The sequence below is a fragment of the Montipora foliosa genome, chromosome 10 (genome assembly GCF_036669935.1).
Source record: "Montipora foliosa isolate CH-2021 chromosome 10, ASM3666993v2, whole genome shotgun sequence".
NCBI classification, from domain to species: Eukaryota; Metazoa; Cnidaria; class Anthozoa; order Scleractinia; family Acroporidae; genus Montipora; species Montipora foliosa.
The window spans coordinates 28,250,644-28,278,143 of NC_090878.1; the positions used below are offsets into that span (position 1 = coordinate 28,250,644).

Here is a 27,500-nt window from a genome sequence, read left to right on the forward strand (position 1 = left end):
TGTGTGAGAGTGGTGGCAAGCACCCACTAGGGCTGAAAGTGACTGTCTATCTGCCAAGGGCTCTGGGAGGACCTGGAATGAGATCAGTAGAGGAAGAGTACAAAACGACTAAGATCAAGTCGGCCATTAAGCTGTACAGTAACGAGGACTCCACCAAGAGCCTGGTGCGGGCGTTTGAAGAGAATGCGGCACATCAAGGTCATCAGTCGCTCGTCAAAGAGGTTAAGACGTTTGTAGAGGAATTGGGAATCGCCCTTGACCTGAGTTTTCCGCACCACAAGTGTTGTGACAATACAGATGGAGCAGATGTGCTCAGAGATAAGACCAAGAGGCACTTCAAAAAGGTTGCACTGGAGCGCCGGAAAACTGATCAAGGAAAAGAGAGGGCAAGGAAAGCTCCTTGCAGCTACATGGGAGGATGACCAGCTGAACCAGCGGGGATGCTTGGCTTGGCTGAAGAATTGGGATACAGCGCCTACACACAGCATCATGGGTATGCTCGAACTTTATGAACAGCTAACACCGACAAAGGTCTATCACATACGTAAGACCTACACCAAACAACCTAATGACACCCTATGTAGACTCTGTGGCAGAATAAGTACCTCGCGCGTCATAATGCCGCCTTCAAAGTCTGTTCTAGAAAATACTTAGAGAGCTTCAGCTTCCTGATACAGTGCCACTGTGGTATTCTTCGGTCGTTCCCAAACCCATCTATGAGTCAACCAAGGCCCAAGCATTTTGGGACATCCCATTCTTTGCAGTAAGTGAGCAAGTGAGGCAAAACAGAGTGAATGCGAGATTTATAGATCACGAGAAGAAGAGAGTTCTGGCGGTAGAAGTGGGCTGCCCGTGGATGGCGACCAGAGGAAAGAAACAAGAAGAGAGGATCACCAAGTATGGCCCCTATGCTGGAAACTCAAACAGCAGTTCCCAGGATATGACATTCGGCAGTATAACATCATCATAGATGTCCTAGGAGGGTGGTCCAATGAGGTAGACAAGGCTATGAGGGAACTGTTCGGGGCTCGAGGAGGAGAGATTCTACTCCAGATGCAGAGAGCCGTCATCTCCCACACCCTGAACATTACCCGCACACTGAAAGTGATGTCTTGAGGATAGCAGAAGATTGAACAGAGACATTTGTAGCAATTTTTACTTTATTTATTATATATCATACATTATACATTATACTAGTTACAGAGTTGTTAGCCTTAGGGCGTCCTGGGTTACGTTCAACGCCCCAGGTTGGCTGGATAGGGATCCATATGGCATCCATACGTTTTCACTGTCATAATAATAATAATAATAATAATAATAATAATAATAATAATAATAATAATAATAATAATGATATCAGATAGCAGTTTATTTTTATCTTCACTTACTTGTTTATTTGTTCTCTTATCTGTTCTCTAGACAAAATGTAAGTGTCTATACTATCCCCGAAGTTCATGTTACACATGTGAATATTACTGTAAAGATGTCTCTAAGGTCCTGGGTCTCCCTACTTTATTTCCAGTTCATATCTCGAGAGTTTCTTCAAGGAAAAACAGGTTTGACAGAGACAAAAACAGCTCTTACAGATCTTTCCATGGTATACTGATTGTCTTTGGGTATCACTACCATGTGTTGCAGCAAGTAATTACACGTTTTTTTATCTCTTTTCTATCAATAGTACCATTTGACACCTTGATATTTCCTTTTTGAAAACAATATCAAGTTTGATTTCTAAGAGTTTTCTCAAGGCAAAGTGGGTTTGGCAGATACGAGGCACCAGCAATTCCGAATATTTTGATCAGGTGCTTTGGATATCACTTGCTGGCACATCAGCTTCTTCTGCACAAAAAGGCCACAAATAGTAACTGAAATTGCAAAATTCTTGTGTGTGAGACAGTAAATATACTCAAATTGTTTCGATCATTGGGGGAGCCAAAGCGCCACTTTAGGCGTGTTCCTGTCAAGAGAAACAATTTGCAAAGTTTGTGTACTGCTCAGTTTATTACTTCCTTTTGGAATGATGGTAATGCCTTTGTAATTGCACCCGCAAATGGTTAGACTTTCTAGTTTTCTCAGATGAGGACGATAAAGTGTTGGCCCTGTCTCACATCACTTGTTTGGGATGTTAAAGAACCCACACAGTTCGAAAAGAGTAGGGGATGTAGTCCCCAGTGTGGTGGTCTCTCACTCATTCTGTTCTGGTGTCACCTTTGTAAACTACTTTCAAACTTCCCCACAAAGTCAGTTCATTGACCCTGAAAAGCCACTAGGGGAGTGGATAACTACATATTTATTCATTACTCATTTAAGACGCACATAATGATGATGATGATGATGATGGCAAAATCAAGTTAGATAATGGAAATATACAATCCAATGCACATTTCCGCATAAGAGAGTGGTAAAAAAGTAATACAAAATTTATAACACAACATTACTTTTGTCTCATTGATCCTCGCAGGGATCCAAACTTGTTCTTTAACAGAGGCTCAAGTTGTTCTGTTAATTTTGTGTAATTCCTTTCTAGCTCCTTTTGATAAGCACGTTGATCAACAGTAATCAGATGCTTGTTCTTTTGCAGTGCATCGCTACATCTAAAACAAATAGCAAGACAGTTACAAGTAGATAAAAAGTGGTCCAGAAGATACAGCTTTTCAATATCCATGCCTGCTGTGCTCTACTTAATCCGACTGCAGAATTAATGGTTGTGGAGGTATTTTCCGCAGACATGTTGGTTCAGGTTGTTATTGAGACCCAAAAACACACATAACAGAAATATGTTGTAGTTCTCTAGGCTCTAGGGCGAGAGCGAACTGTAACTTGTTGGACATTGGTAATGGTTGAGAATATGCCTTTGGAAACAAGCACATCTTTTTCCTTCTCAAAAATATTTGTGTGGCTTTTTGTTATGAGATTTATACGTGAATTCATTTGATTCCAAAGCACAGACTTAACTGATTAGAGTGTAATGTGAAGTGCTAGGTTTCTACCCCATATGAACCATGTGAGCGTTAGCCCTACTAATGGAAATGGGCCCACACAAGGACAGAGAAAATCTCTGACCAGGGCGGGAATTGAACCCACGACCCCATGGGGACTGAAGAACTTTCCAGTGATTGTTAAAAGTTTTGAGTCAAAGACCTCGATGCAATGACCTTCCTCTGTACAACAGTTTACCAACCTTTTGACAAACTCCTTAAATGAAAGTCTCAGTCTGTGATGATGTCTGGTGAACATTTGTGTTTCTCCTTCTTCGTTACATTCCTGACCATGACATAGAAACACCAAAGCAATCTCCAGTGGACCCTTCAAAAACAAAGTTACAAAACATTTACTTTACATATTGATTCATTCACAAAATTAACAACACCAAAATATTTGTTTTTACCAAACCAAAGATTAACACTTTCAGATTAACAATATGATAGCACGATTCTCACTTGAGCTTAGTTTAATGGCCGTCCAACCTCAAGTCCCCTATAACTAAGCGGTGGAACATACAAACTGGACAGTGGAGGGTTAAAAGTTGGACTCCCATATTAAGCACTTACATTAATTAACAATTATTATCCAATAAGCGGCATTTGATCTGAGATGGTAAATAGTCAAGCTATGACCAGTCTCATATCCAACCAGCATGAATGGAATAACTGTTTTATCAAATTCTAATCAAATTCAGAACAGTTTCAATAGACCATATTCGTATTCTCAGTACTGGACTGGAACTAGCTTGCAATGGAGGCTAATGCGGGGGAATATATTAAAAAGTATTTGCATTTGAAAAGATTCCCCCTCGTTAGCCTCCATTGCAAGCTAGTTCCAGTCCAATACCGAGAATAAGAATATGGTCTATTACAGAATGACATCATGTTGTCTCGGTTTTACAAAACAACTGATGCAATCAGTCATAGTGTTACAAGGATTGGAATTAGCTGGAAAGTTTGCAAAGGTCAATGTCATGCAATGTGTTGTTTCAAGAATTTTCTAGAACTGTGACTTATCAGTTTCAAAATAGTTTGTGACTTGTAAGCTTCAAAATAGAGTTTATTGTAATATCTGTGCATAGTTACTTTTGGAAACTTCTAAACTCTCTTCGGATACTTATATAAGTGGCTGTCAAGTCTACAGTCGGTTTCCGGGGAGTGCAATACTGTGAAAGAAGTCTTCAGGAGATTTCATCAAAGAGAAGGACAGTAATTTGCCTGTGTCGGATAAGCGTAGAGAAGTATTCAGTTAATTGTACTGAGATTGTACTAAGAGTAGTCGCTAGCTCGAGTTAAGTTGTCTCCCATTGTTTACAGTTAAATATATTGCGTTTTGTAGCGAGGTTATAATCTTTCTGCCAGCAGAGATGTATCCAGAGTGCATCATTGCATCCTGGGACGCAATCGTCTTCCTTTTGGATGCATAGAATATGGAACAAAGGGTCCAATTGGACGCAGAAAAAACATCAAATGTTCATGCAAATTACGAACGCCAGCGAAAAACGTGACAACAGCACATTTCACAAGGAAATTGAACATTCCCATTTCTCACAACAGAGAAATGATCAAGCTCCTTAAATTTTAAGGTAAGCTGTTATTTTCGGATTTTTTTAGTCGAATATTTTCATCTTGTTAACCATCATGTCCAGCTTCAGAAGTTCAGTTTTGAATTTGCACGTGTTGCGTGACATGATCTGAGCTGTTTTTTTAGGTGAGACAATCGGTGACACTTTCGATCTGCCGCCAGTGATAATAAAACATTTCTGTCAAAGTTCAGTTTGTTGCATGCTTTCCAAGTGAATTTCAAGCATTAGTTCGCTTATTGTGAGCGAAATGACAGAGAATCCAAAGGCAAAGTATGTTAAATTTTTGTTTTGTGCGACCCTGTTGATATTGATTCCTGGCGCGCATGTGTCATCGTCTTGGTTCTTGTTTTGCACGTATTACGCTTACATTTGTTTATATACTCTTTTGTTCCTAAATTACACCTCAAGTGTAGTTAAAATAAATGATGCTCTTTTATGGAAAATTGAGATTCAGTTCTGTTTTTTTTGCTGTGGAGATCTAGATCATTTAACAACTGGAGCCAACAGTTCCTACAGTATACGGATTCCTTGAGACAATTTCAATGTGATCGATTGAGCTTTGACAGCCCATACATTTTGATCGATGAATCAACAGGCACAACAGTTTCAAAGAAATTGATTGGTTTTAAGTACATATTCGTTGGGAGGGATAAGACTTTATTTTTGTGCAATTAGAAATCTGAAAGGGTACTGCAGCAGCAATTAAGAGGCAATAGATCGCATATTAATTCTTGAATTTTAATTAGCTGGACCCCCAAAATTTTCAAAAAGGGATCCAGAGGACCCCCAAATTTGAAGTTACTGCAAATTTAGTTACCGTAACAATACATAGTCATCCAGTGCATGAGCTGATAACCGAGATAGAGTGAGCCAATAAAAACAACAGATACTCAATATCCGAGATTGAGAACTTAACAAGTCAAGTTATACCCGAGTCCCTTACTTAGCGAATAAACTGAGTCCTCAGCCAAAAGGCTGAGGATGCAGTAGTTCCCTATATGGGCCAGTGAATCACGTTTAAGTCTCCTCCGAGACTCCATTGTCCTATAGTATTAAGGTAAAGAAACGACATACAAGACAGGCTTGAAGATTAAGTGAGTGAATTTTGAGGCAGAACTGTCCAGACTTCTATGAAGTGGTTTTAGTTACCAAGAGTTACTACGACTGTTAAAGATGGAATTAACAAAAGGCAAATAGGCATCATAGGGACTTTACATATCATATGGATGTGAGGCCTCGAGTCTGACCTGATTAACTGTGGCACCAATTGATCCCTGTAACACCATTTGTAGCATTTTAGGATCAGGCGGCTCCTGTCGCACTGCACTCACAAGCTCTTTGGTTCGCAATTCCATATCTTCAATAGCAACTTCAATAGGACTAAGCACCATCTACAATGCATCAAACAAAAAAATTTAAAAATGGCTTTAAGAACAAAAAGAAGGCTGTGAGTAAAGTTAACCCATTGATAAACATACCCAAAAACTTGTATCATCAAATTGACATTCAGATTGCAACATCAGTATTAAATCTGTCATGTCATTTTGACGAACTGGATTCAAGTTGTTGCGTGATCACCAATGGGATGCCACCATCTTCAGTGGTATCACATCAATTTTAATAGGTCTTGAAAATAGCAGTCATGTTGTTTCCTTCCAAAAGGATTACTTTCTTCAGGTTGTAGAGTTTATTTTGTTACGAGGATGAGAATTACTTTTAGTTTATCCCTCATACAATTCCAGACTTTTCTAGAATTATCTTACAATCTGTAACATTCCAGAAATTTCTCTGAGGTAACTCAGCAGTTTCCATAAAAAGTAAACCTTCTAATATATTATAAATAGCAACAGAACTTTCTAGAGTGAAAGTACAAAAGCAGGCTCCTAAGTAATAGAAAGGACTCTCCTTATTTGCCGAGGGCTTACCCTCGTGGCTTGCTGTGATTGAACTTATGCAATGGATGCTATACAACTGTACTGCGAGGAGGCTTTAATCTGACTGTGATAACTATGGCAGAGCTGTAACCTTTGACCTCGCTATATCCGGAGAGAAGAAAGAGATGATAGGCAAAAAGGGAAGATAAATAATTCATTATGAAGTCCTCCGTAAGAGTTTGTGTACACAGAAAATCAAGTCAGTGGAAAGAATCCAGTGAATCAAGAAACTCAAGCATTGTTGTGTCTAGACGGTGGAACTTGGAGTTCAAAGTTAATCAAGATCAGTACATGTATGGCCATGAGAGACAGTAAGCCTGCTTTACGAACTGCTTGCCTTAACCTTTAACCTAAGTAATGTAACAGTGTATATATAACTAATTCTTATTAAATAATAGTTAAAAAGGGTAACTGCTAGTTGTCACACTTTTGTTGCGTGTCTCATACCGTACTCGGGAGATATTTTCACTTATGTCTTGTTCCCAGACATCTCTACGCTATTCCAGCACGTAATAATTTGCATTAATTTTTTTCCATGGAAGGTCCTTTGAAATACATTGTACGTTTTACATTGTTGAAACCATCTCTTCATCTGGTCTGTAGTGATGCAAATGTTATGGAGCAGGGCAACCACCTATATGCAAACTTGGACAAGGCTGAGTCTTTCACAACTCTAGGGTTTCTTTTCTTTTAAGCAACATGTGGGAATCATATTAATCAACTTGAAACAGCTTGACTTAGTGTAGGAGTGTTGAAGATCATAAATTTAAAAATAAAAAAGTAAATAACATAAATAAATAAATAAATAAATAAAATAGTGCTTTGTGCACTAGTATGGTACAAACTATCTAGAAAGTACAACGTAAACCAGTGTATAAGAATGAGAGGGCAACTTTTTTTTCCTAACCTTTATTGACCATATTGTAATCAGTTACATCAATAAAAAGTAAAAGGTTACGCTACCAAAAAGCACGCTCACGCCCACTACACACACAAGACGGCAATTACTTGGGTAAATGCCTAATTATTTTACAGAGTGACCATAGCGAGTCATCCTTGTGCTTCCTAGTGTAGGAAAAGGCCCCATCTTCTATTACATTCATTAAAGAGTCCCATTTTTAACAGCAATATATCTTTCTGTCTCTTTTTTAACTTCAGTTTTATACAACAAGTTTAGAGAACAGTTTGACCTCCTCCATTCCCAGATACACAATCTACTTAGAATCAGCATATAATTTAATATTTGAGTGTCAACGTTAAATTTTCATCAGTGACATCTGTCCACCAATCAACCAAGCATTCCCAAAAAGCCTGCACGTGAGAGGATTCAAAGAAAAATTGATACAGACGCTCTTCATTTAAATTACAAAAGGTACATTTATCAGGCAAAAAACCAAATTTTTAAAAGCTTAACATTGGTAAACAATATGAAATTCAACAATCGGTACTGAAAGATCCATTCATAGGTTTCACTCACAACCTTGTGAGGCAAGAGATATCTTCAACATCAAAATCAGCAATTAACCTATTTGCCACATTTGACAACTCAGCTTTTTTGGATAACAAAAGTTTATAAAATTGTTTGCTTTTAACAGATTTGATATCAAAACTGTTATGAGCAAGATGGTGTCAATGATTGATTTGAGTTGCCCTTGGGTGGAAAATAGAGAGGCAAATATGGTAGTGAAGACATCCAAGTACGAGCCACTCTGTTGGGAGCTGCAACATCATCATAGACATCCTTACAAGGTAATCACCTTAGCCAAGCACTTAAGCAGCTAGTTGGTGACAACAGCAAAACAATAGCATCACGAATGCAGAAGTCAATCATTACTAGCTTGCTCAACCTTGCATGCTCATTCAAGATCTTAGGCTAAGCAACATTCAAGTTGATAATTGAAAATTAATTTTCGGAATTTTCTTAGTATTTAGACTGCATTCTATTTTCGTATATTTTTAGAATTTCATATATTTTAGAGATACATGTGTGCAGATATATTGCCTGTTATTTTATTATTCTTAATGAAGAGAACAAGACTTTTAAATTTGAAAAAAGACATGTTTCGGCAACTCCTGTGCCATCATCAGTTTGTGGATGGAATAACAATGATGTACAGTATATAGTGGAAAATTAGAATAACAATGGTGTGATACAACAACTGATTACAAAGAGAGATTAAGATTTACATGAAACAATTGATGATTTAGGGAGGGTTTCTCCCAATGAATGTGCAATGCCTCCTTGATTTTTAATTGTGTCTGTGTTCTGCTATTGCACAAAAGCGGATTCGCAGAACCATTCAGCGTTTTTGTGACAACAGCTTTAATATCAAGCTATTGTTTTCTTCGTTCAAAATCGGCTCTTTGTTTAGCGTGAAGGACCTTATCCCTAAAGAGCTCAAATAATGCGTTGTTTATAGATTTAGTTGTGCAGGCTGCGGTGCCTGCTATGTTGGCAAGACTTCCCGACACATTTGCACACGCATAAACGAGCACTTAAATATGGATAAGGCCTCTCACATTTTTAAGCATTTACAGGAGTCACCTGGGTGTCGGGCACTTTGTTCCAGTCAATGCTTTGTTGTCATAGATCAAGCAACAACACGGAAAAAATTAAAAATCAAGATTGTTACAAAATTGCTGCTTTTACGTCCTTTTGGAAACGTTATTTTATCATTAAATTTGTATATTGTATTAGATTTTTGCATAGGATTTGAAGTCTTCGTGTTGATTGTTACTGTTTGCTGCCCAACCAGCACATGTAGGTCTGGGCATCCAGAAGCTAAAATACTGCCATGACGATGAATTTTATTTAAGTGGCAAGTGTATTTAACACTGGGGCACTATCTGGGGAAACTGTATAGGAAGAAAAAATCATAACTCACGAAATTACACTGTAAGTTGGTTTTTGAAGAGAGGGACATCCATGCACATTTTACAGGATTGGTAAGGCGGCTAATTCTCTTTGTTTGGCTGGCTGATACTAACGTAAGTGTTTATGTAAGCCAAAAATGTGTGTCCTTCTTCCCGACCACAGAGTTGCTTAGGGCATGTTAGTGTTTTGTGTTTGAGGTTTGCTTATTACAAGTGTTATTGCAACCTCGAATTTGACTGGATTAGGAGAGGATGCAGATATAACATGTTAAGAGAAACGTTCGCTTACATCTATATACTTAATAACAGGGCTGTCCGATTGCCCGGGCTAGTGAGCTCTCAAAAAGTCCACTCTTTGAGTTCCATTGTTTTTTTTCAAAAATCCATTTTTCCATTGGAAAATATTATGTCGGCCAATTCGTAAATTCCTATCTTGCAAACTGTTTGATACCATTTAATACCTTCTTCTCGATTTTAGGATGATATCCTTGTATTCATTGAGAAATCTTTCAGTAATTTTTGCCCCCTTGTGATTCAGAATACTGCTACTTTGTAGCCTGCGTTAACAGCGTTTGAATAAAATATTAGCGTGAGAGTGTCAAATTAGCAGAAAAATAAACTGTTAAAAACAATCTACATGTTTAAAACTAAACGTTTTAACATGTACATTGTGTCCTTCCAAATGCTCTTCACAACATGTGTACACATATGAAAATTGTTGCAGGCACATGACCTAGGAATACGTTGCAGCGACATGTCCCTCATGTGAACTGATACTTTTATAATTATAAAAGTGTCAGTTCATACTGTTATATTTATAAAAGTATCAGTTCACACGAGGGGACATGTTGCTGCAACATATCCCTAGGAAATGTACTTACAACATTTTCATGTGTGTGAACATGTCGTGATTTTGTCCCTGCTACACGACCCTAATGCATGTCGCCTCAGTGTGTACTAGACACCTTTTTGTTGCTGCAACATGACCCCTCGTGTCTGTCCACGTTAATAAAGGTTGGAGGGAAATCAAATAATTTTTGCACATTAAATAGATTCCATTATCGTCATGAATAAAAAAAAAATGCGATTAGCTCCTCAGAGACTTGGGCTAGTAAGGTAAAATTACAGCTTACCAAAAGAACAAGTTGATGCTTGGAATTTTGTCTCACCCTGAGTAAGCACTCTTTTGGGACTATTCCGCAAAAGGAGTACACCGAATCTGATTAGGTTTAACAGTACTTTAAACAACTATTCTGTTATCACAAGGAACAGAACACTTTTCGGAAAGTGAGAATACATCAAAACCACAATACATATGTTAACTACAGATTTTTTTTATTTATTTATTTATTTTTTATTTTTTTATTCTTTTTTAATTTTTTCTTTAATTTGCAACACAACAATATAACAATGTACATAAAGAATAAAATCAACTAACAACGAACAGCATACTATACAAGTCGCACGTACTAAAGTACATATATATATGTATAAACATAACAACAATTAAGACGGGGGGGGGGGGGGTTAGTATCAAACAGAAGAGCAGTTTTCAAGTTTCCATTGCCATTCAATTTTCCTCTGTAGTTCTACAAAGTTGGGCGTCTTAGAAAGTGATTTACAAGTGTATAAATAATATTTGGTGTAAAGAAGGAGAATATCTAGTCTGCGTTCTTGGGCGTTCGTCAGTTTGCATTTTTCCTCCTTTATATGGAATAGAATCTGTTCATTCGGGGGAGTAAGTTTTAAGTTGCTCAGATTATTGAATCATTTCACAATATCGTTGTAAAATGAGGACGTAGTAGAACAGTCCAAAAATGTATGAAGTATAGAGTCTTGACTTGAGCATAGAGAGCATTGATCATCGACTGTAATTTTAAATCTTTTCAGTTCTCGCTTAGTAACAGTTATCCTATGCAGGAGCTTAAATAAGAATTGCCTTTAGTTATTTTATATATCTTTTGAAAGTTAGCTTTCCAGGAAACAAACGAATCAGGGAAGAGTTGTTCCCAAGCTTTCACACCAGTAGGCACAATGATACAGTAAAATAACAGCTTACCAAAAGAACAAGTTGATGCTTGGAATTTTGTCTCACCCTGAGTAAGCACTCGTTTGGGACTATTCCGCAAAAGGAGTACACCGAATCTGATTAGGTTTAACAGTACTTTAAACACCTATTCTGTTATCACAAGGAACAGAACACTTTTCGGAAAGTGAGAATACATCAAAACCATAATACATATGTTAACTACAGATGTGGAATGCCTTTTTGGGAAAAAGATCACAGCAATAGACCAATTTCGACATATTAAAATTCAGTCTAAAACAAAAGGCATCATCGCGAGGCTCTGGGGAATAAACTCATACAAACCCTTACATTTATTCCCAGAGCCTCGAGATGATATCTCTTGTTTTCGACTGAATTTTAATATATCGAAATTGGTCTATTAATTAAAGAAGCCTAAAAGAACAAAAAGACAAGCTTGAAGGTGACAAGAGTCCATGACCGCGCAATTGCACTGGACACTTCTCTACCACTTAGATTTCAAGCCATCTCAGATTCCAATAATTGCAAGTTTCGTCTATCTCCAGTAAATTCATGATGATATTTCGCTTTAAAATTAGAGTAACTGTCATGTTATTGTGCTATAGCTGAAATTTTTCTGAATGCACAGATTTTGGCCAACAACCAGCAAGAAAGTGGTAGCCACACCCTCCAAACATTTGCTCCAAGGAACCTTTGCAAGAACCATTCTGTTTCTTTTTATGAGAGAAAAAAAAAAGACAACTATAATGTTGTTGCCAAAGTTAATCTCTTTCTTGCCTTGACACAAACTGACCTGTTCACGGTGCACAACATTTATTCTTGTCTTGACATAAGGGAACGAGTTGGCAGCTGTCAGGATTGTCTTCCTTTTGTACTGTGTCACAAGCTCGCCATGGGCTTTGCCACTCGGCGTGAAGGGTGTCACATACATAAATCTCCCTAGTAACAAATCAACACCCTTCAGTTAAGAACAGCAGGATGCCATTGGTTGCACAAGCAGATCGACTCAACAATAGTAATCACTTTATCAGCCATCTACCACCCCCCACAAAATATGTAAAAAAATCTTTTAGGTATAATAGTCCTGTTTAAGGCGGTTGAACACACTTTCTCCATAGTCAACGGTATTCATTAAAGGCCAGGGCAGGTCTTAATCGATCAAAAAAAAAAGGTGAAAAATTATTTTCTCCTTCCCACGATGGTCTTGGAAATGTGGTGTAAATTTGCTTCCACTGCATAAACATTGTGGTGCTTTTGAAGTGAATTAAAACCGAGCAAAATGCTTCACATGAGCATTCAATCAAACTTTTGAGACCAACAGCTGTTTCACCAAATGTCTTGCAATCTACTCATTAGATTATGCCAATTTAGAATTAAATAGTTCCGACTTCTAATGAAATGTCTATTTAAAAAAAATCTGAAATTTAACAGAAAAAAACTTGGGAAAAGTCAAAAATCCATGTGTTGATAGCAGCTGTTATTTCTAGCTTGAGTAAGCAAATCCTGCCAAAAATCTTATGAGTAAATTTTGCATAAATGAGGGAAAAGCACCCTTTAGGTCTTTTTTAGTGTAAGTCATTATTTACTGAGGCAGAGGCTACTGTTGGCCATAAGCCATTTGGCTGGCGAATTGTGTCAGGCCTGGAGAAGACAGGTTTTTTTCTATGCAACATGTGGATATGTCATCAGAGCTAGTTTATTAACATGTCTACAGTTAAACTTTTTTAAAACTCATCCGTTTCATTTTTCTGTGCCGTCAATCACTTTCACCATATCCAATTGTTTCATGGCAATATTGCATCAGTTTCCGTTCTACATCTAATGCACCCAGTCAAAACTAGAAATGGCTTAACTTATTATTTGAAGCGTAAAAGTTTAAAGAGCTGGCTATCAAATTCTACTAAAAATATCAAGGTTTTAAAGAGCTCTACAAGACAAGAGTACTTTTCATGTCTACAGTGAATTTGTTTTTCTCTCAATGTCTAGCACAAAAGCACCAAAACACATGCTCATGTTTTGCTTCGTGCAAAAAAAACAAAAAATAAAAATGTGGAGTAACTGGACAAAAACCATAGTACGAGAAAAATAATCGTGAAATGAAAAAATATGTTGGGTGAATGTCAGGCTACAATGATAGACAAAAGTAGTAGGGAGGGTTATGTAAATGATCCACACCAAAGCTGCATTTCAGCCCGCTTCTGTTAAAGTGCAAAAGAAATAATTTCTCCTTCTCTTCTATAGGCCCCCTCCCCCTATTCAATGTTGGAAGGTAACACAACAATTTCCCACTAAAACGGTTCAGTTTTGAATCGGAGAAGCAAAGAAGACATCAAATGTGTTCGCCTTCGCAACGGTTTTGTCAGTTTTGTTACACAACTTAATCACAGAAAGAAAGAAATCTCTTGCTGTGCAAACAAACTCCTCCCACGAACACCTTCATAAGGGTTCTCATAAAACTGAGCAAATCAGCACTTATAAAGTTTTCGTCCCTTAAACAACAGTTTTATTTCGGATTCACTCAAAGCAGTTAGGCAAAATGGATGAGAAATACGAAAAAGCATAGGAACACTACAGAACAGAAAACCTGGGGGGGGGGGGGGGGAAGGGAACTCCCATATAAAAAGGACAGGTGCTCGTCGGAAATTTTGAAAAGAACTCCTAAGAGGTACCAAGATCCTGCCTTGTGAGTGTCACAAGACAATGTTTTCCCCCTAAGAAGTACCAAATCATGGGTTTTAAAGGACAAAGATAAAAAAACAAAGTGACTTGTCAAATGTCTCCTGTCACAATTTTTTGGTTCAATACCCTACAAGGTACTGCTAAACCTCCCGCTGTAGACCTTTCGAGGCTGAACACCCTAAGAGGTACCAAAACTGCTTTTTTACCCCCTAAAAGGTACCACAAGCACCCCCGTCCTTTTTACATGGGAGCCATCACAGAAAATTACAGAACACTTTAGAAAATCAATAGATAACAATTTCTACATGTATGGCATTTTTCTTGACATTGCAAAAGCGTTCAACATGGTAAATCATAAACTACTACTAAGTAAACTTCGGAAATAAGGCATACTGTAAGAGGAATCCCACTCAAATGGTTCACCAGTTATTTAAGATAATAGGCAACAATACAGTGTATGTGTCCATGGAAAATACTTTGTCCACTAAGTGAACAGTTGTCTGTGGAATTCCAAAGGAAAGTACCATAGGTCCATTGCTATTCCTACTGCACATAAATGATAGTGTTTTTGCTTCATCTAAGAATTTGAAAGAACTTGAATCTAACATGAACCAGGAATTGAAGAAGGTCAAGAATTGGTGTGACATAAATAAGCTCTCAATAAAAAAAAAGAACACAAACTTCATACTAATTAAATCTGTGCAAAACAAAATAATTAGATTTACTGTTAAATATCATGTTGACAAATAAACAGGGTACCAATAATAAAAGATGATAAAATAATTGGAAGTATCATATTTGTCTTATATATAATGGTGATAGGACTGAGTGAAGTCCAATTCAGTCTGTAATCATGAGTAATTAACAAACCGACCGAATACAGACCGAATTAGATGACATGCACAAAGCCCTGTTACCAACTGATCATAACCACAACAATTTCCGAGAAAACAAATGCATTCCTTTTTCACTGTCTAACGTTACAAATTCGCCAGTTTGGAAAATCCCCAGTTTGGTTGGGTAGGTGGTTGTCGCTATGGTTGATAAATTCTGTGATAGGTGGAGTAAGTTGAGTGCACTTAATGTGATTGGCTGACGTTACTGTCCGATTATAGCCAAATGTCCGATTACAACCCTACACAATAGTTAGTGAAAAATAAGCAGTTAATGCACCAATCAAATTTGAGAAAATTGTAATGGTTACGATTAGTTCAAGAATATTGGAATATTTTTAATATTTAGTCGTCATCTTTCCCCTCAACAACTTACACGCCATTCACACCAACAAGACAAGCGGTATCCCACTTGGGACTGACGTGGGATCCTAGGTAAGATTGGTGGGATCCTATCTTTCTTAGTCTGTATGCACGTGTGTTCTTTATGCTCTACACTTTGGCCGTTATCTCACTCTCTCTTGCTTTCTCTATCCTCTACCCTACATGTACTCCCTACTTCCTTCCTTCCTTTCCTATGAATGTGTGGTGTACTCGTGTTTTGTTTGTTACATAAAAAAGTCTAGAGACTAACTTGAAAACCTCGGGATTCTTTATGGCTCTAGGCATTTCCTTCACAAATTATGATGTCTTTTTAACAAATAGCAAAAGATTAACCATTCATTTAATTGCAAACTATGTATATTCTCTGATGAAAATAAAGTTGTCACAAAACAATGTTCTCTTCAGTCTTACTGTTTTGCAAAGACCATGGCTGAGTCGTTTAAAGTAAGGTGCCTTTAAACAGGGATAAATACAATGAAAACCTCTTATTGGCTTTTATGCAACTTCACATGTAAAGTAACAGATAAACTAATCCCCTAAACTATAATTGGGATTTGTTAACCAGCCACTATCTGACATTTCACCCTAGCTTACTTTAACGACCTTGCCTCCATTTGCATTCTGTAACTTAGAGGTGGAACATCCGACCTATTCTTGAGGTTCATCACCGGTTTAGAAGTCTGGTATTAAACCTGTGTACTAGCAGGTGGTTGCCAGTATACTCTTCGTTTCATTTCAATTCAACTCAATTTGAAAAGTCCTCTTTTTTCCTCCAAAGTAAGAACCCACGACACAGATCTGTTTTGTTTCTAACATTTTCAAACCCTGCTACTCACTTATATTGAAATTCCTGTCAAAGTATGTAATGCGGTCCTTCAGTTCGTATTCATCAAAGTAAGGATCAACAAATGTCAGTTGGATGTAGGCCTTATCAGGATCAAGCTTGTCTTGTTCAACAGCATTGGAATCTTTTAGGACTTCAACAACATCAGCACCAAACTTTTGGCCGTAAAAAGCCTGCCAAAACATAATGTGAAGTCATTGCTTCAACACACACACACTATGATTTTACGGGGCAAAGGAGGAGGAGAAACCACCGCCTGAATGTTCAAATGTTTAATCCAAATTGGTGAAATAGAGGTTAATTACACTATAGTTCAAAGCCGTGAAGGTTCACAAGACCACTGGATGGGATTTAAGTTCCAAAACCGCGTTACCTTAAATTGGATGCAAACGTGGTGAGAGAAAGTGTGGTATGAAGTTTCTCGTCAAAAGAAACAAATGAGTGGTTGAGTCTACTCTTAAACCACAGACCCATAGGTGAAGCTGCCACTCAAACTATGAACTGCAGTGAAGGCCTACTTTGGCAGAGAGAAACTATAACTGAAACTTCTCTTCAGTTTCACTGCACTAAAAATGGATATATGCATGTTCACCACTGCCAAAGAAACATAAACTTGAACTAATAAAGCATTTAGTGAGTGTGGTTGCTCACGGCCTTATTTGTCTAAATATGGACTGGGATTTTTTGCGTGAAATGCACGCTTTTAGCTTTTTAGGTCGTCACAAAAAGTGCAACTGCATATAATCCAAACAAATTAAACTACCTTTCATTGAGTACCGCTAAAAAATGGTACCCAGGGCGAGTGCACTGTGAAAAGATCGACTCTTTCACTCAAATGTGTATCCTCCGAAAAATGGTAGCCATACTCATACTCCACTGTAAAGATCATGAATGTTGTCAGATGACCTAAATATTGCAAAATATCAACATTGAGTGGGAGGGAGATGACTGGTACAATGAGCAAGTGTCCAGGATGGTAGTTTCGATTTCTTTGCTTTTGTCTTTCATTCATGGATACCTGTAATCGATGTGAAACCTCTGGTAGCTTTGTAATCGCTGGCTCTTTGTAAATATATTCTTCACCATCCAAGTCACCAAATTTTGATCCATAAAATCCAACTCTGAAATATGTTCCCAACATGCGCTTTCCTTCCTGTCATAACAGAAAATTGAACCATTTAAAGTAATGCAAAAATTAGATAATTTTGACTTCAGCTGGAGGCAAGTTATGGAGGTTGCTAAGAATCTAACTTCATTTGAGTGCAATGATCAGCTTCTGCATGATATACATGAAGATCATCTATTCATCCTTTTTAAGACTTACAGTGTACAAGCTTAAGTGATTTCTATTTTTAGGCGCCCCCAGGTGCACCAGCAATCGGAAGTGCTCAAGTTAGTTTGCCTTTGACTGACTAACCAAATGTTTCCTTTGCATTATTAAAAAAATATTTCAACATGGCTTGATTATTGCAATATTTGAATAAACGTTTGGTTAATTGCTTCTACTTTTCAGCAAACAATCATTATGTACATTAGTGGAGGGGGCAATAGATTACTGAATTGATTGATGCTGTGGCACTTGAATGGCCATATACCTTGGGCGATGGGAAAGTTTCGTAATCAAAGCTAACAAAATGAAAAAGTCTGACTGGGGCTTGCCAAAGGGGAAGTTTGAATGTAACTACCAGCCACTACACAGATAAACAATGAGAATCCTAGCTTACCGTTTGTATAATCTTGCCAAAAGCGTCTGACAGATTTTGGTGAGCCTGAGTTAGTTTCTTGTAGTCACGTCTGCCTTCTAGTATAGGTATAAGCAATTTGTATACTTCGTTTACACACTCAAACAACTGAGCACGAGAGAAAGTGCTAGCAGCCTTCTCAAGCAGTGCTACCAAGCCATTTTCACAGAAATATTTGCCAGTGCAAATGCCTTCTTCATCCTAAAAAAGATGAAGTAAAATTAAAATGGAGCATATATCTACAGACGGTAACATTTAAACCTTCAAGCTTATTGGTTAGGTATGCATGGCAATGACTGAAAGGAAGAAAGAAAAAAACCCAACTGGAAGGAAGGAACCATTGGGATGTTTTGTAACATATGCAAAAGTAAAATAACTTGAATATTTACTACAAATTTAAAAAGTGGCCAGGCGCCCATTTCTCGAAATTCCCGAAACTTTACGGGCCATTTCCAGGAGTCACAATTCCCTTAGTATCTCGACAATGAAGAGGCCTTAAGTCCTCAAACTTCACAGTCACATTTCTTTAGCTACCTTGAAAACACGTTAAAAGATTGGCTTTCCAAAACAATTGGTTCGCAGTTTCAAAAATGGCTTTTCGGGATTTTCGAGAAACGGGCCCCAGCTCCCAGTTGACTTCATAGCTACATTTGTAGAGCACTGCCATGGTATCGAAAAAGGTCATGGGTTCAAATCCAATTCAAACTTATATGTTTATATGTAACTCCCATGACTGCCATGATTGAAAATCTTAACATATTTTATTTTGCAGTTACAATAAGCTTTTTTACGTGGTAAGGCCCCTTTATACTACAAGACAAACCATTTCACGGAGGAAAGCACTGATTCAGTTTGTTTTACCAACTTTCGAGGTCTAAGTATCTGGGGCCCTCTTTACTTTTTTTCTGGTTGCCACAAGAAAGGAAAGGGAAAAAAGAATTAAAAAAGGTATTTAAGCCCAATTGGATGACATAGCATGATTTCAGTTAATGATACAATAACTCCCAAGAAGTCCTAAAAATGAGTAAGATATACTTTAATATATCTTCTCGTCACTCTGCATCCATTCTTACTTGGACATTGTTCTTTCAGTCAGCCGTGGCCATTTACGGTAAAAGAAAAAGTACTGAACAGAGATTTAATCTGTTTGCTCAAACTCAATTACACCCACTCGATCTCCATTTCAGCTAATTTCTTGCCTGTTAGCCAGATATATCAAGCAAGCACTAAACGAGAGTAATATAAAGCCAGGAGGAGAGGATTTTTAAATTGCTTTCTTTTTTCAGTAGCAACAACTGAAGTATTCCTTTCCCCTTTACTGCACAGAATGAGAGTTATAACAGACGTTTGAGACAGTGAAGTTACTTGAATCTAATGAAAGTATCACAAGAAGAGACGCCATTGGTTATTTGGTGAATTGGGCTGTAATAATGCAGTTCTTTTGCATTAAAAATAGCAGGATTTTCAAAAAATGACTTGCTGAAGCTCTACGTTCAATGGATACTGTATTATAGCAATTAATGACAATTATAAAAACAGAGCAAGTATTACCCTTTACAACCCAAAAACTACATTAATGTCAGTGTTGTGTATACGAAAGAACCATCATTATTATAGCCACTGAAGGAAGATCGAGCCTAATCCTGTTTTAACTGAAATCTGCTCCTACAGCAAAAGTCACTGTCAGATTTTAAAGCTTAAATCCTCAAAGATATGTTACATAAAACAATAACATAGTGCTCACAGGTGAGACAACATCATCTGAGATAGCACTCTCCTCCAGAACATTGGGTGTAATTTTCTCAAAGGAAACACATCCAATTGGTAGCTCTGGCTTGTCTTCCAACATGCTGAGATATTCAGACACTAAGCCAGCTGTATGAACCAGACACATGGCTGCTTCTACATGGTTATTCAGCTAAAAAACAAATGAAACAGCAAATTAATCACACACACATTGGCAAATGAAGCCAAAGCGACTCATTTATACACTTTGGATAATTATATCAAAGTGACTGAAAAGCAAGACTTCCTAGTTTCAAATCATTAACCAATATTCAAATTATAACTTCGCTACCTCTTGAGCTTTGTAAGGAATACTTTTTTTGATCAAAGACACAGTGATGCACCACCCTTTACGGGGACTATTGCAAGCCTTATCAAAAGATCACTGGATGATGTATAAGATGCATTTACACAGAATTTTAGCACCCAGTGAACAACTGAACACTTTGCTGCCGTACTCTGTAAAATTTTCTTTCAGTTCAGGGCTCACCCAATACCCTGTGAGTTACTTTGTTTTTGTATTTTTTTAATCCAGTGGTTTTGGTGAATTCTGAAACTGGGTCCGAAAGTTCAAAAGCCTATTAATGCTAATCCCAGATTAAAAATTAACTAAGGAGTTCACTTCTCTATTCCCAACAAATGATGTTCAACACTGATATTCAGCAAAACTTTACATTACAAGAAGTAAATCTTGAAAAACAAAAATAAGCAAAAGAAACTTTCACCAAAAAGTTGAAAACGTGAAACAAAAGTTTACGCTAATCCTGGATTAAGTTAATCAGCTTTAGAACAACCGAGCCCTGGACTATTAATAAAGCATGAGGGCCACTTATGACCAAGAACGCACGTAATTAGATGCAAGCAGAACTCTGATATCCAATCATCAAGGTATGCCACGTAATTCCAGCTATAAGCATGTAGCTGACACTTATTGCTGGAAATAGGGGTAATGTTATTCTTAGGTTACGGTGAAACACAGTCATTTATATCTTTGAAGAGGAGGGCGGAATATCACCATGCGACTTAACTTTAGTTAAAGAACTTCTTATCTTGCTTCAAATTACCTCGCCATGCTTGGCAGCCATATTGGTCAGCCACGTCAGTCTTAAATCAGGTGAGTTTTGATATCTGCAAGGTAAAGGCAAGGTAGTTATGTGCCACTAGAATCTAAACTTAATTTTTCTTTCTGTTTCAAATTTTGAGAAGTTTTTCCCTTGAAAGCCAACTGACAAAAAATTCATCTTACTTTGAGTACAGTCCTTAGATTCTATGGTCCGCTATTACTCACACTCAAAACTGACCTGCAAGTCCCAGATAGTTGGATCAACGAATGAATAATGTGAAAGACTCATTCGATTTAAGAATGCAGCATGAGTGCTGCATGCTAAACTAGTTGAGTACACACAAAGTGCCATCTAAGGCAATTACAAAGTGTTTGACGTAATTTTTTTCTTCAGCCCAGTTCTCTCAAGATTTTAGAAGTTAGTAACAGCGGACTACCAGATACCAAAAAAAAATTAGTGACAAACAAACAGACTTTGGAAATGTACAGAAAGAAGGAGTGACATTTTTGATTGAGGTAGCACTTTAATTGAGATAAAAACAAGAGGAAAAAGACACCTGAGAAATATACATGAGATGATTTCTTAGTATCACTTAAAACCGTACTCAAAAAAACCTTCTTTGAATTGCTTGACCATGGGATTCAAAACTTGTACTACTAGCTTACTTACCCTTTAGCAATCCTGTACATTAGATCAACCAACATTTCTGGATCCTGGACAACAATTGAAGCAAAACAAGCACTCAGTTCCAATCATAGTATTATTTAATTCTGCAGGATAAATAAAGCTTTTTATCTAATAAAAACAGATGCAGCAGTGCCCTCAACCACTTTGGTACACTGCATTAGTTATAATCCATAATACCGGTAACTTGATGTTGAAGGCTTCATTACGTGAAATGTTTAAGACGATGATAAAGTACTTGGCACCACCCAGCTAGATGACAGACGTTGCTAATCACATTAAAAGCTTGTCCTGAAGTCACATTGTAATGAAGGCTAATTAAAAATACCTCTTGATATTCTTTCATTTTAACTGTGTCCGACAAAATCATGTGCAAATTGAACACCAGTTCTCTAACCTGAAACGAAATTTGGAGTTTGTGAAATCATGTCTCTGGTGGTATGAGATGGGAAAGAACAATGCATTTAACTAAAACTGAAGTTAAGAAAAGCATATTTCCAGCCTGTGGTCAATTTCAATTTTCTTTGTTCTGTGTACCTGATCTGGGAAAGTGCTTGTTCTTAGCTCCTGATCTGATTCAGCATAAGTTATAATGGTCTTCAAGGACCGACGCAAATGATCTTCACTGAATGTCTAGAGAAAAAAAAAACAGTATCCGGAAGGACTGATCGTCAACAGCAAGGGACAACCCAACTCACCTTAGGTATATTTGGACATGTAAATTTTTGGTAAGCAAACCAACCAACCAAAACTATTCAATAACAACAAAAATACAGCACAGCAGCTCGTTCATAATACTTTTATGACACAAAGAAAAAGAAATTCACTGACATGTGAAGTTCCAACAAGGGTGGACAGGGACATTGTAACTTGCATCTTGACTCGAGCAAAATTCTAAAAAAATACCATTTAAAACACATGGTTAAAGGTGAAGGATGATACAACTATATCAAGATGATAATAATTTATTTCAGAATAACAAGCAGATTCCATGTAAAACACGACAAAGCTTTTCAAGGTTTCAAGGTTTTATTTTGCCATGATTACATATAATGTATCCGATTTATTAAAGAAAATACAAAAAATTGTAAAAAAGGCGAGGAAGCCCATAAAGAAACTATACGAGCTTATGGAGCCATGGGCTTCCTAAAATTAGACTAGGAAATTAAGTTTAAGATAACACTGGGACGTAATACAATATATTATTAAAAGGATGAAAGAGTGCACACACACACACACAAATTTATCCACAAAAATACAAAAGCATAAATACTTCGAAGAATTTGATGCTACTAACGATAAAGAAGGAATCTTTTGAGGTTTTTGCAAAACTGAGCGGTAGATCCAGATGACTTAATTTGACTGTCAAGAGAATTGAAAAATTTAGGGCCTTGGAAGCGGATTGAAAAATTTCGTATATTAGTTGGAACTAATGGAATATAAAAATTGCAATTGGATGAGTTTCTAGTATTATAAGGATGAATATAATTAGCCAGTGTAAACATGTCATTAAATGAATTCGGAAGTAAACCTTTAAAACTTCGAGATTTCGAAAAATAGGATCTGTATGGGAATCAAAGGGAACTTTAGCAACAATTCTAATTGCTTTTTTCTGGAAAGTAACTATTCTTTTTAAGTTAGAATTATAGGTCAATCCCCACACAGAAACGCAGTAAATTAAGTATGGATAAATTAAGCTATAATACAAAACACGAAGAGAGGCTGTAGAAAGGCCAAAACTTGACCTGTTCAGGATACCAATTGGACATGTACAGGATACAGGCTACCAAGCTATACAGGATACAAAGCTAAGAAGGACAATAATTGTTGTCACCATTGGAGCCTAGTTTCATGGCCTAGTCTCCTCTTGCTTCGTACAAATAATTAAAAGTACCAACAACCCTTCAGACAGGTACCACCCAAGTCTATAATTGACAGCAAACCTACATTTCCAATTTCAAAGTTCTGTCTCATCAAGAGATAAAGAGATGCGCTGGCTTGAGCCCGAATACTGATGATGGCTGAGCTGCAGTGGTTGAGAAGCCTGGAGCACAGGTCTGCACATAGCTCTGTGTCATCTTCAAATAGTAACTCTGGAAACTACAAAGATAAATGATTAGCTTAAGTTAGGGAGAACAGTAACTGTTCTGTAATTACAACACAAACGACTGGTGTAATGATAGAAAGATATTGCCTTAACAGAAAGCTAAATGTGCAATAGTCAGATCGATCTACCCAGTTGACAGTGACGCTTTAGTAGTTTACAAGATAATTCATATGCGAGGAGTGACTATTTTAGATAGAGGTGATCAATTAACAAGAGATTCTTAAGTCATAAACATGTAAGCCCACCACTGGGCGACAGCATTTTGCCTGAAGGGTGAACTTCAAAACAAACTGTGGTGTTGAGGCAAGAGCGAAGACAAGACAACTTGGTGTCAAAGCTCTCTTAAGAAATTATTAATTTGATGTGAAAATCGCTTTTTTGCGATTTGTTACATAAAGTACCGAAAGTACCGCTTGAGTGTATCACTGGCTCACGTTCTACATGTAGATATCTGACACTTGTAAGACCACATGTAGTCTCCTTTGCAGCTATTTCTTGCGATGTAACACAACGCTCCCCCCAAAGAAACTGCCCCACACATTGGAACCACATTCCTTTCTTGGATTGAACCAGTCACAGCTACAAATCCATTTTCTAGAACTGTATCATGTGACTCGGCCAATAATACCTCTCGCTTGATCAATGCACTAGATCACCACAAATATGCAGGTCTGGGACCGGTTGTTCAAAAGCCAATTTATTATAGATTAAAAGTTAACCAAGGAGTTTATTTCTGTACTCCCAAATGCTGTTCAACGCTGATTTTTGGCAAAACTTCACATTAGAAGAAGTTGATCTTGAAAAACAAAAATAAGGAAAGAATTTTTCACGAAAACGTTGAAAATATGAAAGAAACGTTTACAATACTCCTGGATTAAGTTAATCAGCTTTCAAACAACCAGGCCATGCTGTTTATATTTTTCAAAGCGACTGCTTTTGGCCATGAGCAAGAATAAGTGGAGAACTGAAAGAATGAAAGGATTTAAAGACATGTATAATCACCTTATTCGATATTTTTATTGACTTCAAAATCAAATCTTCCTGTATATAGCTAGAGGCCGACAAAATGAACGAAGCTTTGTTACGGTTTTTGCATGTAAAAAGTGGTATAAATCGACTCTTCTAACGTTTACGCCTTCTTTTTCAATTACTTTTTTGTCAAAATTGTCCTTCTCCAGTCTTATTTTTTCATATTTTATCTTTGAACAATGTCGCTCTAAAAATCAGAAATTTTGAATAGGCTCAGTAGCTCTTCTGGTACCTACTAGATTTTTTCAGTCTTTGCTAATAAACCTTCCACTGACTGTCAAAGCCAAAGAGCTAAGTAGGACTAGTTCTATTAAATATTGCAGTTAATTTGTGCATAATTCTCACAATGCCCTTAAATTGTTTATGGATTACCTTTAACAGTGACACCAAGATTCGCCTATGGATCGTAAACCATTTCCCATCCCTTAGCCTACTAGACACCATCCACAAAAACATAAAAGATATGTGAATGCATCACATGGTCTTCCATAACAACACGCACATTGTTCTCAAATGCTTACTTTGTATACAATTGATCTTTGTGTAGAAAACATGTTTTGCAGCACTCTCTCACTTTGATTGCAGTTGAGACAATGTAGCAGCACTCTCAGTATTCCACTAAGAACCACACGCAAAGAGTCTGAGGTTGCCACAGTCTACAGATGAGCACAAAATGTTCATAAAAATAACATAACTGATGATAATCTTAAGTTAGTACGAACAATCAATTCCTTTAAAAAGAGGCGTTTTATGGAGCGCCATTTTCGATCACTTTAGGCTTACTTATCTCACTATTATTGTGAAATTCTTTAATACTTCCTTCCTTCGTGACAGAGATGCTGTATTGAGGTGAAATGGATGCTCCAATAAATCCCAGTACAATTTAACTGTTACCCTCCTCGGCTCTCCATATCTAATGACATAATATTCCTCAGATTCAGTAAAATTAACAATTATTCCATGAGCGCGCGTTGGATATGAGATGATAGATAGCCAAAGAGGTGGGTAGCGTCAAGTTGGCTATAATCATCTCATATCCAACAAGCACGAGTGGAATAATTGTTTTATTCAAAACGCCCCCAAAATAGAGAAAACTAGACTACAGTAAGAGTAAAAAGTCCCAAAAAATCACGCATATGCTTGCCGTGTTGTAGATCTTGGCATAATGGCTCATAACCCATGATGGCTTAGCCAATCAAAACTCTCGAATTGCATTATCCAATGATCCAGCTTTTAATAATTAACAATTATTCCTTGAGCCCGAATGGGCTCGGAGTCAATAGCCCATGAGGCCGAGGGCCGAATGGGCTATTGACTCAGAGGCCATGAGGGCGAGAGAAATAATTGTTTTAGTAAAATCCAACTAGTTGGTCAAAAAAATATCGAGACAAAACATCTTTCGCTAGTTAAAGCTAGACTTTAATTGTTGTTTTGGTTTTCAAAGCCGGCGCTTTTCGCTACAAGTGGGCTATAACAAATAGCCTACTAGTAGCTCAACCAATCAGAATGCAGCATTGATAATAGACCACTAGTTGACTTTTACTAATGACTAATATTCTCTATCATTCATGCAGTAAACTGTTATACGTACAGAAAACAATAAGAATTATACTATTTAAAAGGAAACGCAAGAGGTAGTGAATTATACAAAGTCATGTAAGTCCAACCTGAACCAAGTGTTCCAGTGAGTCGAGAACAATTGAGTTCACTTCAGCTGCCAGAGAACCCTCAATTTGTGCATTGACTTCTGCCTCCGGTCGAAGTCTGTAATAGCGAGGATAAGGCAGATGTAAGAAAAAGAGGAATGTCACTATGAAACAGAGTTTTTTAAGCATCCCTTTGACAGCAGATGGCAAACATCAGACTGACATTTGCCCTTAGCTTTAAAGATCAAAGAGTCTTGTTTGATTTTCGCCCATTTCTCACCTGTTATCAATAAATATCTAGCATCTCCTCAAAGAGCGAAGTTAGAAGAATAAAATTCATGCTTTTATGACATGAAGCAGTTTGGAATTTACCATTTCATAATGTTAAATCTCATGGACAGGGTCAATGAGGTGACATAGCTGTCTTGCTTTTTACACAAACAACAGCAACTTCTTCATGGTACGATCTCTTACATGGCACAGGAAAAACACCGTTTCCTCTGGTATAAGCATTGAGAACTTCTGCTCTGTTAAGATGACAAAACCTTGGGGGAAGGGCCATATTCTTCAAACCTGATGTTCATGTCTCCTCTACCTTGACAAGAGCAATGACTACCAACCTTCAGATTTAGTAAAGAGTAGGCGATATAAGATAGCAAAGAATTTTCAAAGTCATTTCACATGCTTCACTCGATTATCTGCTAACCTATTCTCTAGCATTCTCCAACTATGGTAAATATGAAAAAAAGTTTAATTCTGGTAAGTGAACTGCACCATTTAGCCTTAGATTAGGTTCTTCGACTTGTACTCAAATCTGAAGACTGCTATTGATGCATCAGATCCCACAAACCTGTCCTGTTGCTCAGTTGCCTGTCTCCATTGCGTTTGATCTTTACGCCATCTTAATCTTGATTCCATGCCTGGTGATTGGCCTTTCTCTATTTTAATAACACAAACAACTCTGTAGTGATATCATTTCAGTTTCACTCTGTTCAAGGGAAAACTGCAATGGTATGCTACAAAGTGGAGTCTTTTTAATGTAAAGGAGGATCTAAATTTCAACATTTCTGTTAATATGACTATTCTCTCCACCAAAAGTGAGCATATTTGATCATTTTATGTGTCACACTCGTTTCACAAAGTTAGTTGACATTTGGACTAAGCTGTGAGTGGCATGGGTCTAAAAAAGGCAAAAATAAACACAAGCAAGCCTTAACT

The 27,500-nt window shown here is 37.3% G+C and overlaps 1 protein-coding gene across 1 annotated transcript in view; it reads right to left on the reverse strand.

The window, feature by feature from the left end:
- Window positions 1–27,500, reverse strand: part of LOC137972412 (dedicator of cytokinesis protein 7-like) — a 125,496-nt gene that overhangs the window by 5,711 nt on the left and 92,285 nt on the right. Inside the window, exons 27-43 of the mRNA XM_068819122.1 lie at window positions 27,133–27,220; window positions 26,304–26,400; window positions 25,158–25,292; window positions 23,448–23,600; window positions 22,332–22,394; window positions 22,038–22,133; window positions 21,829–21,897; window positions 21,486–21,529; window positions 20,817–20,880; window positions 19,712–19,885; window positions 17,950–18,168; window positions 17,244–17,378; window positions 16,218–16,398; window positions 12,219–12,364; window positions 5,818–5,961; window positions 3,182–3,306; window positions 2,439–2,594 (exon numbers count right to left, since the gene is read on the reverse strand). Coding sequence (XP_068675223.1) covers window positions 2,439–2,594; window positions 3,182–3,306; window positions 5,818–5,961; window positions 12,219–12,364; window positions 16,218–16,398; window positions 17,244–17,378; window positions 17,950–18,168; window positions 19,712–19,885; window positions 20,817–20,880; window positions 21,486–21,529; window positions 21,829–21,897; window positions 22,038–22,133; window positions 22,332–22,394; window positions 23,448–23,600; window positions 25,158–25,292; window positions 26,304–26,400; window positions 27,133–27,220 — 2,089 coding nt within the window. The remainder of the gene's footprint in view (window positions 1–2,438; window positions 2,595–3,181; window positions 3,307–5,817; window positions 5,962–12,218; window positions 12,365–16,217; window positions 16,399–17,243; window positions 17,379–17,949; window positions 18,169–19,711; window positions 19,886–20,816; window positions 20,881–21,485; window positions 21,530–21,828; window positions 21,898–22,037; window positions 22,134–22,331; window positions 22,395–23,447; window positions 23,601–25,157; window positions 25,293–26,303; window positions 26,401–27,132; window positions 27,221–27,500) is intronic.